This window comes from Bos indicus x Bos taurus, chromosome 1 (assembly GCF_003369695.1).
Source record: "Bos indicus x Bos taurus breed Angus x Brahman F1 hybrid chromosome 1, Bos_hybrid_MaternalHap_v2.0, whole genome shotgun sequence".
Taxonomy (NCBI): domain Eukaryota; kingdom Metazoa; phylum Chordata; class Mammalia; order Artiodactyla; family Bovidae; genus Bos; species Bos indicus x Bos taurus.
Genome location: NC_040076.1, coordinates 141,696,017 through 141,713,190, shown reverse-complemented (window position 1 = coordinate 141,713,190; position 17,174 = coordinate 141,696,017). Strand labels below are relative to the sequence as shown.

General features: G+C 53.8%; 1 protein-coding gene across 1 annotated transcript in view; it reads right to left on the bottom strand.

Moving 5' to 3' along the window:
* UMODL1 (uromodulin like 1) overlaps window positions 1-16,050 on the bottom strand; it is a 77,446-nt gene extending 61,396 nt beyond the window's left edge. The window contains exons 1-4 of the mRNA XM_027551195.1: window positions 15,975-16,050; window positions 11,220-11,462; window positions 3,390-3,551; window positions 1,842-1,963 (exon numbers count right to left, since the gene is read on the bottom strand). Of these exons, the coding sequence (XP_027406996.1) occupies window positions 1,842-1,963; window positions 3,390-3,551; window positions 11,220-11,462; window positions 15,975-16,050 (603 nt within the window). The remainder of the gene's footprint in view (window positions 1-1,841; window positions 1,964-3,389; window positions 3,552-11,219; window positions 11,463-15,974) is intronic.
* Between the last annotated feature and the right edge of the window lie 1,124 nt (window positions 16,051-17,174).

Here is a 17,174-nt window from a genome sequence, read left to right as displayed (position 1 = left end):
ACCCCACCACCACCCCTTGCAGCTGACAGCAGAGAATCAGGTCTGGAATTAGGTGTCAAGTCACGTCTGATATTTTCTGAAGTGTAATGATCCCTTTTCTTATTCCACTTGATTTCCTTTTGCTCCAGTCTAGGATCTTGACATCTCAAGGTATTATTTGCCTTGGGAAGCCAGGCAAAGCAGCATGACCACCAGGAGAACCCTGAAGCGGGCTTTGCCAAAAAGCTCCTGAGTCTCCCCAGGGAACCAGAACGTGTTTGGGTGCGGGCACCAAAGCCCGTGCCCTCCTCAGCAGGCTTGAAACCCTTCACGAGGGTCAGCAGAGCAGAAAGCCAACACCGGCCTCTTGCAAACCCCTTAGTCAGAGTGCCTAACATTTGCTACAGTCAGGAGCCCGTGTGGACAGGCCCCTCCAGCAGCGAGGAACAAAGCTTACACACACGAAGAGATAAAGGGCGACAGGAGACAGTGACATACAAAACCCAGCAACTGCCCCAGCTCAGAACCTACCCAGATCAGTATCATCTTAAGCTCTTTACATGGACTGTCTCAACCTCACAGCCACTGTCTCAGGTAAGATTATGATTATTTCTGTTTAACAGAATCTAAGGCACAGAGAGGTTAAGTAACTTGCCCAAGGTCACACAGCTGATGAGTGACAGTGCTGGGATTTGAATCCAGGCAATCTGGCTGCAGACTGGCCATGTTCTTACTGGCCTACTGTGCATCCCAAACTCTGCAACAAGCTAAGGCGAGACAGAAATCTCTTCCAGTGGGGGCAGTTAAGGACACTTCTGGGTCAAGGTGATGACTGAGAATACCTCTCAAACCAGTTACTGCACAGCCCAGAGCAAGGGGAGGGAGTGTGCCCTCTGTTAACTGGGCTCATCCCATCCAACTCTGGGTCTGATGTCATGGCACATGAGACACATCTGTTGGGCCTGATGGTCAGGCGGAACCAGCCACACCGTGCGGAGCCCAGTGCACAGGGGAAATGTGCAGCCCCTCGTTCAGGAATCATCAAGCACTTCAAGAGGCAGTGGCCGAGCATCTCACCAGGTGCAGGGCCTTTCGCAACATGTGGGGGATTGTGTGGGTCATCCGCCTGAGGTCAGACCACCATCTAGGGCAGGCGCCTCACAGTGGGTGACGAGCAGTGCCTGCCCCTGCTGGCTGGGTTCCTAGAACTTGGGTGGGGGCTGTGGGGGACACCCAGCAGGTGAAGATATCCTGCTGGTTGGAGGTGTTGCTGAGGCGCCAGAAAGTTTGAGCTGTGTCTAGGTTGGGGCTCCCCCGGGGGCCAGTGTCACCCCTCAGGGGACCTGTGGCTACACCTGGAGACAGTTTTGGTTGTCACAGCTGGGCACATTTTGTGCTTAGAGCCAGGCCTGCTGCAAAATCCTATGGGACAGGCAGCCCCACAGCAAAGACCTGTCCAGCCCCAATCGTGAATGGTGGTGAGGGGGTGGAGCCCTACCTAGAGGCCTCATCCAGCACCTTGCAAACTTCTGAGATACTCCCTCAATCGGGAGCCAGAACTTGGGATCCCTAAGGGAGGTACTCGAGGGCACAGCTCCAGGGCCTGGGAAGGCTGCACCCGGCACCCTTGTGTTTAAGCAACAGACCCTGGAGAGAGGAGGGGTTCCCTGCTCCGTGCCATGAGGGTGCAGGGCTTGTATATTAGATACCTCAAAACACGCCAAACTGCACGCTTGTAAGAGTGCATTTTGTTGCATGAAAAATCATACCTCTTTCAAGCCATTTTTAAGGAAGATCTCACGTTTGGTTCAGAGGCAGTCACTTGGGGTCATTCATGGAGCCCCTTCCTCCCCCCGACCTACCATGGAGTGCAAAAGCCTCATGTGATCCAGAAGCCGCGGGTCCACCTGCTGGAGCTCCTTGAAGTCCATCTTCACCACAACTGTCACGTTGTACCAGCAAGCTTCCCGGTTGCTCTCTGGAGCTGCGCGAGGGAACATGGGTGAGCCACAGGCCCAGGACAGGGTGGGGCCGCCAGAGGTCACTGGGGCGGTGTGGCACATTCCCCCACCTCCCGTCCCTGCTCCTCTCATATTACAGATAATCCTATGTATACTACATAATATATTATTACATACAATGTATACTAGATGGGCTTCCCTGGTAGCTCAGGCAGTAAAGTATCTGCCTGCAATGCAGGAGCCCCGAGTTCAATCCTGTGTCAGGAAGATCCTCTAGAGCAGGGAATGGCAATCCCTCCCATATTCTTGCCTGGACAGTCCCATTGACAAGGGAGCCCAGCAGATGACAGTCCATGGGATCACAAAGAGTCAGACACAACTGACAGACTAACACTTTAATTTCACTTTGATACTAGAAAATACAGTATATATTATTTATAGTATATATATATGTAATATAATACCCCATGGACTATACAGTCCATGGAATTCTCCAGGTCAGAATGATGTTATGGGTAGCCGTTCCCATCTCCAGGGGATCTTCCCAACCCAGGGACTGAACCCAGGTCTCCCGCATTGCAGGCAGATTTTTTACCAGCTGGGCCACCAGGGAAGCCCAAGAATACTGGAATGGGTAGCCTATTCCTTCTCCAAAGGATCTTCCTAACCCAGGAATCGAACTGGGGTCTCTTGCATTGCAGCCAGATTTTTTTTTACCAGCTGATCTACCAGGGAAGTCCTGTAATATAATATAGTAAATTATATATACTATATGTAACATATCAATAAATAATGAATTACAATATATATTGCACCATATATAATATGATGCATGCATGCTCAGTTATTCCGATTGTTTCCATGGACCATAGCCCATCAGGCTCCTCTGTTCATGGGATTTCCCAAACAAGAATACTAGAGTGGGTTCCCATTTCCTTCTCCAGTGGATCATCCCAAACCAGGGATTGAACCTGAGTCTCCTGTGGCTCCTGCATTGGCTGGCAGATCCTTTACCTCCTAGTGCCGCTTGGGAAGCCTGTATAAAACGTACACAAATGTGTGTTTCCCTGTCTCTGAACCTTGACGAACGCCTTCTCCTAGGGGCCTGCACTGAGAACCAGGCCATGGACCTGCCAGACAGGGGGGTCCCCACGGGGCTGCACCAGCTGACAGCCCAACACCGCCCAGCTCTGACACAGCTCAGCTCCCAGCAAACTCACCGGGGCCCCAAGGGCTTCCCCTGGCAATGTGGGGAAACTGAGGCACCTGCTCTTCCAGGAACGTCTTCCCCACTTGGGGCATCTGTGAGCACAGTTCCCCCCAGAGGTCAGTGGCCAGATATTGATGAGTGAAGCAGGCCAGACACAGGCTGTAGGCTCTCCGTAAAACCCAAGCAGCTGCTTCCGGAAACCCACTCCCCCCTCCTCCAAGATCAGGCCCCTGTCCTACCTGGGGCTGCAGGGGCTGAGCAGCGGTGGCCCCCTGATGAGGGGCAGCACTTCTGAAGACCAGGACATTCAGCATCCAAAGTGCACAGCAAGGCGGATGTTTCCAACCCCACCACTGGGCAGCTCCCAGGTCTGGATGCAAACTCCTGAGACCGGTTCAGGGCTGGGGGAACAGGTGATGAGGTGATAAGTGATGAGTGGTGTTGGCTCTAGAATCCCAGTGGGCCATGTGGTGCTGCATCCGGATGCTTCTGGGCAGAGGGATCCATCTGCGGCTCCGAGGCACGCAGAGCAACCCGCTCAAGGGCCTCGCCATGCCCTGCAGAGCAGCCATTAAGACTGTTTGCTCTGACTCTAATGCAGCCTGACTGACTTTTCTGGGAGGAGGGCAACTTTGGCTGGGGGCCTGGGTGTCCTCTCTCTTGGCCTTAGGAGTCTGTGAAGAGAGGCCCCCACCACCCCCTGAGAGGCCCCTTTGCTGCTTTGCAGCTTAACAGCTCACTCACTCATCCAGTATTTACTGAGCACTTACTATGTGCCAGGCCTAGCACAAGGTGCCCAGGACCCAGCAGAAGCCCAGAGGCAAAGTCTCTGCCTTCAGGACACTTAGAGCCTAGTGGATGGGGGCCAGTGTACAGACAGAACTATGGGAGTTTGAGCAGATGAACACTGCAGGGAGGAAGGCAAGGCCCGGGAGCAGGTGGGCAAGAAGACTGCACTGGAGACGAGCGTCTGTAGGGCCAGGGAGGTGGGGGAGCCTGCAAACCGTCAGCCTTTATGCCTGGGCAGGGGGCAGCAGTGTGCAGAGTGAGGGGTAAGGCAAGAATGAGGAGTGGGCCTGGTGATGGCATAGTGGGTAAGCAGGGGGGCTGGGTCATGGAAAACCCTCTGGTGTTGTCACGGGGGGCCTGGAGGGTCAGGGCAGTCCTGCGGTGAAGGGGACACCGTGGCTGCCCTGCCCAGATTCTCACGTTATTCTGACCCCATATCACGTTATTCCGTGTCCCCATCTTCCAGGACCCTCAGGTGGTTCTTGGGGACTGGAGCTGCCGCACATCATACGTAGAGCCCCCAGTACCTGTAGTTTGACAAACCACCTTTCCACCCCTCTGCCAACGCCATGAAGTCATCCACATCCTCCGCTCCTTCCCTCCCCTATCCTGCTTCGCTGACCTCCACGAGAGCAGTCTGACTTGCTCGTCTGAGCTGTGTCCCGGCTGCCAGGGAGGCAGGGGCCTGTCTGAGAGCCCATTGTGATGCTCCAGGTGAGAGATGGTGCAGGCTGGACCAGGGTAATGGGTGGAGGCAGCGGGAAGCCTCCGATCCTGGGAATATGCAGCTGCAACTGTCCACAGGACGTACTGACAGACAGGACAGGATGTGAAAGAAGAAGCTTCAAGAAGGCGTCAGGCCTGGTCATCCACTTGGCCCCATTCCTGGGAGAAGCTACAGGAAGAACGGGCTCAGGCACAGCCAGGGTTTGGCTGTGCAGATGGGAAGCTTGGCACGCCTTCGGGACCTACACATGGAAATGTGGGCAGCCTGGGCTGTCCCCTCCTCTGGTCAATTCCCGGGAGGTCCACCAAGATCAGGCAGCATGGCTGTGGGCTGCACATCTCCAGGGCCACCACTCACAACGTGCTCTGCCTGGAGTGATAAAGCTCTGGGCAGATGATGCAGACATGCGGGCAAGGGCAGGGCCACCACTCACAACATGCTCCGCCTGGAGTGATACAGCTCCAGGTAGATGATGCAGATGAGCAGGCAAGAGCCCACAGGAAGTGAAAACGATGGAGGGGCGGGGCGTGCAGCCACATGTGATTGGAGCCACCATGTGAGACTCGGGGGAACCAGTGCCCTGACCCTTAGCCAGGGGTCTGGGGGAGTCATGAGTGGGCTTTTAAAGAAAAAGAGCTTTTAGAGATCTAAGAAAGGTAAGAACTATCTAAGAATCTGCAGGCTCCCAGGGGATCTAGCCAGGAGCCAGGTGCCCATATTCAGGGATAGAAAAGCACAGAGCTGAAACCTGGGGAAGCTGGCTGGAGGCAGGTGGCCAGGTATTAGCCAATGCTACGGGACACTCAGGATCCAGGCACTGGGGGCAGCAGGACTGACCCCTGGGAGAATCTGTGGGTCTGTGCAAGCCCAGCAGTAGATGGAGCCGAGGGCAGCACAGGACACCAAAGGCTTCACAGCCCTGAGCTCCAGGGGGCTAAGAGCAGCAGGGAGAAAAGTACAAGGAAGGTGAGACCCCAGTGCCAGCATCCGAGAAAGGGCCTGCATGAGGTCTGGCTACCCACCCTGGGATAAGTGCTCCATGCCAGCATGAATGTCACTTAAACCCATCCAGCTCCCACCCAGATCCACGTTAAGGCTCTGTGTCCCACACAACATTCAGAAGCACAGCTCCAGGCCCCTCAAACCCCTGAAAAGTCAGAGGAGGCATGACAACCACGCTCTGGAAGGACGCCTACAGAGCTGAGGAGGACCCGCCCCTGGGGAGACCTGTGGGCTCGCCCGGTGGAAGGCAAGTGCTGAGTACTGACGGTGGTCCTCTGGGGTCCCCTGGGCTCTCTGCAGGATGCTCCACAGACAGAAAAAAAGGGGAGTGGCCCCTCCTGCTGGGAACACATCACCAGGGCAGCTACATCAGCCAAGGAGAAGAAGATTTAGCTGCTGAAACATGCAGAGAGGGTCCCCGTCAGCTCTCTCCCTGTGGAAGCCGAGTCTGGGCTTGGCGGTCACTCTCAGGAGTGTTCTCCTCTCCACGCTGCCCTTGGCTCCTTCTTCACTTCCTAGTTGTCTTGGTGGCTAGTCCAATGTCTGAAGTCCTGGAGAAGCGGCCACACAGGGAAGGTTTTGGGGTGTGAAGAACAGACATGCAGGGCAGCCCGAAAGGCGGGGCTGGGATGGAAATGCGGGAATCCCTGGAGGGCCACCAACCAGGGATCCGGAGCTCTGTGCTTTCTCATCCATCATAAAAACCAACCACCTCAGCACTGAAGGTATTTGATACATGAATCTAAATGTATTAATAACCTGGTCTCCTGGGACAGAAAAGTGATGTTACGGAGGGGAACAGAAATCCAAATAAAGCATGGAGTAGAGCTAACAGTAAGGCACTAGGGTTGGTACTTGCTGGTACATGCACCCTGGAAATGTCAGAGCTAACATTAGGAACTCTGGGGGAGGAGGCGGGGGACTTTCTTTACTGTCTTTACAAATCTTTGTCTGGAAATCTAAAACTATTCTAAACCAAGAAGGATGAGCACCAAAGAATTGAAGCTTTTGAACTGTGGTGCTGAAGAAGACTCTTGACAGTCCCTTAGACAGCACCGGCGATCAAACCAGTCAATCCTAAAGGAAATCAACCCTGAATATTCATTGGAAGGTCTGATGCTAAAGCTGAAACTCCAATACTTTGGCCACCTAATGCGAAGAGCTGACTCATTGGAAAAGACCCTGATGCTGGGAAAGATTAAGGGCAGGAGGAGAAGGGGACGACAGAGGATGAGATGGTTGGATGGCATCGTCAACTCAATGGACATGAGTTTGAGCAAGGTCCAGGAGTTGGTGATGGACAGGGAGGCCTGGTGTGCTGCAGTCCATGGGGTTGCAAAGAGCTGGACACGACTGAGCGACTGAACAACAAGAGGTTTATCTAAATGAAAGGAAAATACAGGACACAAAGAAAAATTGACTTCCCAAAATGCTTGCTTGCTCACAACAGAAGCGTTTTCGAGTTACAGTTTGTCTTAACTGGAAGGCTGCTGGTAATCTCTCTCTGTCCCTCAGGGCTGGCCAGCCTACGGAGAGCCCAAGAGAACAGTCAACAGTTCCGACTTGGTAGAAAGTTAAAAATCTGCTTCTCCTTCCCTAACCCGACACAAGCAATGCCTCCGGACTGCCCAGCACCTGGCCATCCCACGTTAGGCACATTCAATGAGATAAGGCAGAGCTTTCTGAGCCACAGCCCTGAGGACTCTCTAGGGCTGGGGAATCTGATCCACTCTGGGATAATCAGATTATAACCCTCCTCAGAATCCTCTTTCCTCAAAGGGACCCTGGCCATCAGCCCAGGAGATGGGAAGTTTGGGGTAGGCTCCCAGTCCAGCGGGGTCCTAGGCGTGTTGTGTGAAGGAGACCAGCCATGCAGGAACAGCAGGTATTGAGTGTCCACTGTGATGCTCGGTCCTCCTCTGAGGAATCCATCCTGGGTCAATATTCCAACTTGTGTGCAGCCGTGTTTGCACCATACATTACTCATTGCAGCATTATTTATAACGAAAAAAAATTGGAAACTACGAGATATTAAGTGGTAGGAGATTGCTGAGTGCTGATCCATCCCTATGAGGTAATGCCTTGTGGGCATTAAATCATGCTGGAGAATGCGATCCATTGACACAGAAGATGTTCCAGATAAATTGCCAAGGGGTGAAAGCGTGCTATAAAATGTCTTCAACAGGGTGACCCTGCTATTGTAAAACGTCTGCCCTGAAGGAAACTAGAAGAAAATGTTAACCGTGGTTATTCTTGTGGGGCAAGGAGGGGGTTGATTATGGGCAATTTCCCTTTTTTTTCTCTCTCTCTCTTCTTTGTTTCCAAATTTTCTCCATGGCTTGTGTATTCCTTTTTGTGTTTTAAGGAGACATTTAATTAAAACCACGTATGGCTTATCATTGCTTTCAAAATGTGGGACTTAAAAAAATTGAAAAGGTCATCTAGACTGAAAACCATACCACATGCTCTCATAATGCTCTTCCCTTTTTTAGATCCTCAGCAAGGCTGAGGTTTTGGTGCTGCTGAGATGAGACCCCTGAGCTGAGGTTGCCGAGACGTGAGAAGCCCCACACACAGGTGAGCCGCGTTTGGCCAGCACGTTCAGGGTCTGGCCTCTGCCTGGTTGCCTGACGGTCAGCCCCAGCACAGGTCTCGGTACATCACTTCCAGAGACTTCTCACTTCCAGTTCCAAAGAGCCAGGCTGTCAGGAGGCATCACAGAACCAACTCTGGTCCAACATTCAGGCTTTGATCAGAGAAGCCAGGCAGGCGTGGAGAGAATTGAGCTGCTGGTACCCATGGTGTAAACTCTTCTGACGGGGTACTTTCCAGCTGCCCACATGGTGCCCCTGAGCTTGGAGGTGGGGGGAATCAAATGCTCACCAGGGACCTTACAAGCCATAGCAAATGAGCGCTGCAGATCCCTGCCCCAGCTCTGTGTTCACACACCAGTCCCCTCAGCAGCCGCGATGCCCAGTGGGGTCCAGACACCTAACCGGGACTTTCCCAGTGGGCTCTGGGCCCATCACCACACACTGAACCCAACGGGGGTCAGGGAGACTCAGGCCCAAGTCTGCCCCATTTTGGTCAAGGGACTCGCCTTCCCCGGGCTGTGTCCCCATCAGCTCCTGTCCAGTAGTGAGGAGGAGCCTCCACTGAACATTATAGGATGCCCTCAATCAAGCCCCCTTTTCCTCTCTCTTCTCCATCCTTCGGGGCTCCTGACTGGCTCCTCTCCATGCTGCTTCTGGAGTGACCCTTTTAAGGTCCAGGAGGATTGCGGACCCCCCACTCCATCTCAGCCCCCTTTGTGGGGCTTGGGGGGCCTTCTGGGTGAGTGCTCCTTCCTTCACTCCCAGCACCTCCACCCGGTCCCCACCCTCAAACATCAGTCACCCCACGATCTGCACTTCCCAGAGCAGATCTGCCTACAGGACTCTAGTTAGAATGTTCTGGGCCTCTCCTGCCTGGTGAGTTTCTATTTAAAGGTGTTAACACGTTACAAGTGGGGCTGAGTCCCCAAGAGGCTGGTCTGCTGGGAAGAAACATGTGCGGCAGGTGCCTCCCTGCCTTCTATCCGGGAGAATTTGCTTGTCAGCGCTGCAGGGCAGCAGAGTGCAGAGAAAGGTGACCGCTGGGCCTGGGTGGAGCCGAGGATGCCTCTGGCCTTCTGGACTTGTGACCTCACCAGCCCCATGACAGCCAGCAGGTGGGAAGTGTAGTGAAGGTGAGTGAGGCAGGATGGCCCCTTCATCAACCAGAATCTGATGCTCCAAACCAAGTGCCATGAGCCCCATCCAAGGCCTCCCCAACATGGCAACCCCCCAGGAATAGGGTGCTCCCAGGGCAGGGACACCACCCTTTGTACATGTGGCCCTTAGAGACAGGGAGAGTGGAGAGGGGCCCACACTCAGCACAGGAAGAGACTCTTTGAACCCAGAACCAAGGGACAGCCCCTCCACACACAACGCCCACAAATTTCCCTTTAAGGAACCAGCATGAATGCACAGCATCTGCCCAGCTCCAGACCTGACGCCCCCTGCCCCTTCCTAGCTTTACTGGTGGTGGCCATGGTATCATTTCAAAATTCCAGGGAGAGGTACGCTTCCTGGACCTGCTCACTCTGAGCTGTCCTGTCATCTCTGAGTCTGGCCACTGAGTGGAGAGATGTCAGCTCTCCTGACCTCTGCGGACTTTGGGGGCCTGAGGGAGGGCAAGCTCAGAAGGACTCTGTGTTCCACCCACGCAACCATCTGCAGGGTCTGGCTGATTCCTGACTCTACATCTTATAGCCCCCGGGGTTGGGGGTGCGGGGTCCACACCTAGCCTGCTGCCTGTCCTGGCCTCCGGCCCTGGCGATGGTGCACTTGGGACCCTCCCTGCACCCTCCCAAGCTGGCACTTTCTGCTTTTGGAGGTGGTGGCCCTCACGTCTCAGGGTGCCCCATGGCCACCCACGGAGCCCCACCCATCTCGCTTCCCCTCCATCATGGGTGTGGGGACAGGGCAACCTCCTGACTGTTCAGAAACCCATCTTAGCTCTGGAACTGACTCAAAGTAACGGTCACACCTCCCCCACATTCACACATGCACCCACCTGCACCCTCACCCTGGAAGAAGTCTTCTGGGAAGTTCCCTTTGGGCCAAGAGGCTGAGCCCCAAACTCCCACACAGCCTGGTCCCCTCAATCTCAGACATAGCCCGGACCAGCCACACCAGTGCTGATCACCACCCCAAGCATCTTTAAATCACACAGAAAGGATAAGAGGGCCTGGAGGCCTCTGGACAGTTAGGGGCCCCTGGGGGCCCCTTTCCATCTCTTACAGATTGGCGTTTAGATAAGGATTTCACAGTCTTTAGAATGAAAAACCTGGCTGCCAACATAGAGGAGATACAAATTCTGGTTCTCAAACTTAGCCGCCAGTTAGAATTTCTGGTGCACATTTGTGCCTGTTAAGCACTAAGTCACGTCTGACTCTTTGTGACCCCACCGACTGTAGCCTACCAGGCTCCTCTGTCCTCAGGATTCTCCAGGCAAGAATACTGGAGTGGGTTGCCGTTTCCTCCTCCAGGGGATCTTCCCAACCCAGGGATTAAACCCTGGTCTATTATGTCTCCGGCATTGGCAGGTGGGTTGTTTACCATTAGTGCCACCGGGGAAGCCCAAGAATTGCTGGAGGAGCCTTAAAAAAAAAAGATCTCAGTACCCAAGCTCTGCCCCAGACAGAATCCATCACAGTCTCTGAGAAGAGACCCAGCCATCAGCATTTTTAAAGCTCTGGGGACTTTAATATGCAGCCATGTCTGAGAGCCAACACCTACAACAGGTTCTCAAAGTGGGGCCTCATGCCAGCAGCATCAGCACCCATGAGAACGTGTACTCCACGCCTGGATGTGAAACCTTGGGCTGAGGCCAGTGCCCTGCGCTTGGGCTAGCCCTCTGAATGACCCAGCTGCTCACGGGAGGCCGAGAAGCAGCGTTCCAGAAGGATCTAGTCAGTTCAGGGCTAAGGGTGTGAACAGTGGCTATTCCAACACTGGACAGGACTCACGCAGGACACAGTAGAGGCCCAGCTGCTCGTAGCCCTCGCAGCAGTCAGTCACATTCCTGGGCTCCGGAACTTCCACCTCCAGGTACCGGGTCTGGTAGACGGTCTTCGGGCAGCGCCATAAGGGGATCCAGCCCCCGCAGGGAACGCGGGTTAGGCGGGACATCTGCACAGCCTTCACGCTCTGCACGCTCTGGGTCACGCTGTAGTTGCACAGCCGGAAGCCCAGCAGAGAGAGGCCTTTTTCTATAAGGGAGGGAGGAAGATGGAGAAACAAGAGAAGAAATGTTAGGATCAAACAATCTGTGGGGTCCTCTGCAAGTCCCCCGCTTCTGCAAGAACAGGTGAAACAAAATCCCTGCACAGGGCAGACCCCAGAGGGTCTGCCCACTGGCCTGTATCTGAGAAGGCAATGCAGGCATGGAGACTCAAGGGATAAAGCATGACACCTATGATGAGCAAGCCTCCTCTGTAAGACAGGAGACACCTCCCAGCCTGCTCCTCCTCCCAGCGGTGCTCTACATTGAAGAGAGGGATACAGAGGAACCAAGCATCTGGGGCTCATGTCCTGGGCTCTGCTGTGGGTCCTCAGACTCTCCAGGCCAGAGACACTGTGCACACCTCTCATCTCCACAGTAAGGGCTGTCACGTGCAACGTGAATACACAGAAGTTCCCTCAGTGAATACGCCAGCCCAACATGTGCTGGGCACACTGGCAGTGACACCCGTTTTGGAATGAGATGGAAGATAAACACACATGTCAAGCCCATGTGAGACATGCATAGATGGTAAAGTACAGTCTGATTGTTGCTATCGTCAGCAGGAGATGAGGGCACAGCGCCTGCAGTGAAACACCCAGGTTGCCTTATCCGGCCCTGAATGTCTTTCACCTGGAGCTTGGCTCCTGGGCACAGATGCCCATGGCCTTCGTCAGCATCACTACTTGGTTCTCAAGACCCTGTGGCACCTGCTCTCACCAGCCCCATGTCTCAATGTCATGGACCAGCTCGCTTGGGGTCCTGGGGTGTTCTATCTGCCCAGGGAGCCTCTACTGCCTCATGGATCAGGGACTATTATTATGGGCTGAAGGGTGGTGGCTGTTGTTCAGTCGCTTAGTCGTATCCAACTCTTTGTGACCCCATGGACTGCAGCACGGACTTCCCTGCCCTTCACTATCTCCCAGAGTTTGCTCAGATTCACGTCCGTTGATTCAGTGATGCTATCTAACCATCTTGTCCTTTGTTGTCCCCTTCTCCTGCCCTCAATCTTTCCCAGCATCAGGGTCTTTTCCAATGAGTCAGCTCTTTGCATCCAGGCTGAAGTGTGTCCCACCCCAAATTCACACATTGAAGTTCTAAGGCCCAGGACCTCAGAATGTGACCTTACTTGGAAGTAGGGTTTCTGCAGACATAACTGGTTGAGATGAGTTTATACTGGAGCAGAGTGGCCTCTAATGCAACATGACCAGCATCCTTATCAAAGGGGAAACAGACACAGAGACAGGAATACACCCAGGGAGATAAGATGGGCGATGAGGCTGAGGTCAGGGTGATGCTCCTACAGGCCAAGGTCACTCAAATCACAAGTAGACCCAAGCCCCTGGAAGCTGGGGAGACGTGGTGTCTGGGACAGACCCTCCCTCCCAGACTCAGGAGGCATACACCATGCCCACACCTTGATCTTGAACTTCTGGCCTCCAGACTGAGAAGAAATAAATCTCAACTGTTAAGTCCCCCAGGAATCCCTGGTGGCTCAGTGGTAAAGAATCCACCTGCAATGCAGGAGACCCGGGTTCAACCCCTGGGTCAGGAAGATTCCCTGGAGAAGGAGATGGCAACCCATTCCAGTATTCTTGCCTGGAGAATCACATGGACAAAAGAGCTTGGCGGGCTGCAGCCCTTGGGATCGCAAAGAGTCAGACACAGCTCAGCGACCAAACCACCACCACCAAGTCCCCCAGTCTGTGGTGCTTTGCCAAGGAGACCCCAGGGCTGACATGGGGACATGGGGTGCCCTCCATATTTGAGGCTAGTGTGGGACTCGCTGCATTCATGGGCTGTCAGTGAAGGACGAATGAATGACTTGAATATATCTTACGTCTTCATATATTCAACCTCATATAGAGCTCTAAGCTCTATGAGACTGTACACCCACTGGACAGGGCTCTATGTTACAGTGTAAACCTTCAGGGAGAAGCTGGATTTCTGGGGCAGAGCTTAGAGGGGACATCAGAAATCACCTTCATCCCCACACCAGCACAACACCCCTGGTGACTCCCACCTTTGTCCTCCACGTGCTCAAGTGCACACGTGCTAAGTTGCTTCAGTCGCGTCCAACTCTTTGCAACCCCATGGACTGTAGCCCGCCAGCTCCTCTGTCCATGGGATTCTCCAGGCAAGAGTACTGGAATGGGTTGCTATGCCTTCCTCCAGAGGATCTTCCTGATCCAGGGATTGAGCCCACATGTCTTACATCTCCTGCATTGGCAGGAGAGCTCATTACCACTAGTGCCACCTGGGAAGCCCATGGGTGCCCACAGGCATGCAGAAAGCGAGGCTTGGGTTGGTGACCCCCAGAAGGATGAGGCCAAGCCAGCCCTCATGCTCAGGCTGGCGGGAGAGCCTGCAGCCTTCCTTCAGACAGAGTCGGGTGCTGAATCCCACCACCCCAGAGTGAGTCTGCTCCCAAGCCACATGGTGGCCTCCCTGGGGATGGCCAGGCCTCTGGGAGTGGACACAACCTGCACCCACCAAAGAGCGGGTCCCAGAAGCCTTGGGAGGGACCAGGAGGCCCCTGGCTGGGTGGCCTGAGGCAGGAGCAGGCGGCTTCCGAGGCCAGAGCTTAGAGGTGACTGGGACGGGAGCTGGAGAAGATGTGCAGCGAGCAGGGTCACCGTGGAGCAATGGGGTGAACAGGACAAAGCTTCCTGCGTGGAGAAGTTGGTGAGGCCGACCTAGACCTTGTTTTTCATCTGAACTGAAGACAAGATGCAACCACTGATGAAGATTACTCCTCTGCCTCCAGAAAGCCTCTGGGCCTGATCATGACAAGGTCCCAGCTGATCCTCAGCAGAGCCCTCCTGCACACAGGCATGCGCGCGCGCACACACACACACACACAAACACACACACATGCACACAAACACACGGACACATATACAAACACAAACACACACACACAACACATAGAGACACTCAGACACACACAGAGACACAGACACACCACACACACAGATACGTGTGCACACACAGACACATGCACACACACAGACACACGCACATGCACACAGACATAGGTACAAACACACACAGCAGACACACGTACAAGCAGAGACACAGGCACACAAACAGACACACACACACACACACAAATCTTCCAAACTCCACTTGCCTCTCCTTTGTCTTTTACTTTGTGCTAGAGGCCACCAGGTCCTCCCAGGCCTGGCTTCTTGCCAGAGCCCACCGCAGAAACCACTGGGCATATTCTGCTGTTCAACAAATCCTTTCCGCAGCACAGAAGGCGGGGTTCCCGGGTTCGAATCCCAGAGGGAGAAAATCTAAGTGCTCTGGTGGGTGCTGAGGCCAGCACTCAGACCAGCTCCACAAATACCAGCCGTGTGGCTCTGACCTCATTTCATGTCCTCTCGGTGCCCTGGTCTTGCCTTTAGTAAAATAGCTGTGCCTGGGATTGTAGGAGGATTAAATGACATCATGGCCATCGCCTCAGTATGTGGAACCTGGGAGCAGACAGACCTGCAGCCTGAAGGACCACTGAGCTGCCACCGCCCAAGCCCTCACGTGCACGAAACGCCCCCTGAGATCTCATCTGGCTTCCCGACATTCCCATTGTCCTGCCAGTGGCCTGAAAGATGTGCACATTACTCATTCCGGAGGATATACCAAGTTTCCTTACAAAATCACAGTTCATAGAAAGAAATAACAAAATTCTGCCAATTTGTGAAGAAATTTTAAACCAGTTCAAAACTGAAACTGAGAGCAGGAACTCAGAAGGGCTCTGTTTGAATCCCCAACAGAATAAGATGGATGTGTAGGAGAAAACGACCTAAAAGCTTTGCAATCTCAGCGCTCTGAAATCTGGGGCTTGTGAATCCCAGTGTTTGGCAGCTGACACGTGTCTCTCAAAGGCCCTGGATGTGTTCCCGACCCTTCTGATCCCCCTGAGCCATAAGCATCCTCGTTTAATGTCGAGGAAATGGGCTTGGCAGAGCCCCAGGTGAGTGGGAAGACCCACATCCTGAACCCCCCTCCCTGGTGGGGGAAAGGAGGTCAGAGTCAGGATCAAGGGCAGGGTCATCCTGGTGGAAATCTTGCCCTTGGCCAGCTGTGTGACCCTGTGTGAGTCCCTGGCCACTCTGGGTCTCCCTCCCCTTATCTGTAAATTGAAGACTAATGGGCCAAGGTTCCCGAGACTTCGATTCTCCATCTCCAGGCATGTGCTACTCTCAGCAGGCCTATAGCATCTGTACTACTGGCAGAAATGCAGAGTTCTGGGTCCCACCCCAGACCCGATGACTCAGAACGTGCCCTTGAACCCCACTCACCCCTAGCTGATTCTGAAGCATTCCCATCACCTCTTTTGTGGTTACAGAAAGTTTTCCCAAAAAGGAGCAGTCCCTGACTCTCCCAGCAGGTGCATCTTTGCCTGCCCCACTCTTGGTAGGGCTGTTGTCCTCAGGAGACCCTCTCCTGGGAGCCCTTGCCCCTCCAGCATCACCCACACGGAGCCCAGACCCCTCACCTGTGAAGCCACTGGCCTGGCTCGGGTTCACAATGATGAGCAGGGCCAGCAGGGCCATCCCAAGGGTCCTGAGCATGGCTGGGCAGTGGTGGTGACTCTGGGTCTCTCCTGAGTGGCAGCACGAAGGGGCCTGGGCTGCCTGGACCCAGAGAGAAGGCCCGTCTCTCCCCTGCACCACTGACTGTGGCAGTGGCTTCAGACCGTGTGCTTGCCGGGAGCAGTCCCTTATGCCTGCTCGTAAACACCAGCCACCACTGTGGCCATGTCCCCCGGGGCACCTTTGTGTCATGGCTCATTCTCCATCCAGGCAGATGGCATCTCTCAGGAAAGGTAAGTACCCACCTGCCAGACTACATCACAGGGTCCCATCTCGTTGTTACGCAGAAAACACATTTCAGACCCGAATCTGACTCCCTCCATCAAGTCCAAAGTATTCTCTTACCTTATCGTAGCGAACTGGCAGGAGAAAACAGCAGCAAATCAAAGTGGTACATCAGATTCAGAGAGCATCCTTCGCACACTTGGACAATTGGACAAACAGATCAAAAGCCATAAACCTACCCCTGTGACCCAGTGATTCCTGCCTGAAGCTGGGTCTGAGGGCCATGAAGCTGCATTCTCAGAGCTGTTCATCACTTGCCAGAATTTAAAGCCGCAGGGTGTGGAAGTGAGCCTCAGGGAGGTAGGGGGTTAGTAAGTTAGTACAGAGCGTGTGAATGTAACATCGCCCAGACATGCACCCCGGAAGGACACTTAGCAGCGTGGAAACAGCTTCTCATCTTGTGACATCAAAGCAGAACCTCAAACAGTTCTGTCTCCAAGAAAAAATAACAACTCCATGATTCTATAAAAGTGGCTCCGGCCCGAGAAGGGCCGGAGAAATAAAACATGGTAAGGATGAACTGATGCTTTCAAACTGTGGTGCTGGAGAAGACTCTTGAGAGTCCCTTGGACTGTAAGGAGATCAAACTAGTCAATCCTAAAAGAAATCAACCCTGAATATTCATTGGAAGGACTGATGCTGAAGCTGAAGCTCCAATACTTTGGCCACCTGATGCAAAGAGACAACTCACTGGAAAATACCCTGGTGCTGGGAAAGAATGAGGGCTGGAGGAGAAAGGGGCAACAGGGAATGAGATGGTTGAATGGCATCATCAACTTAATGGACATTAGTTTGAGCAAACTCTGAGGGATAGTAAA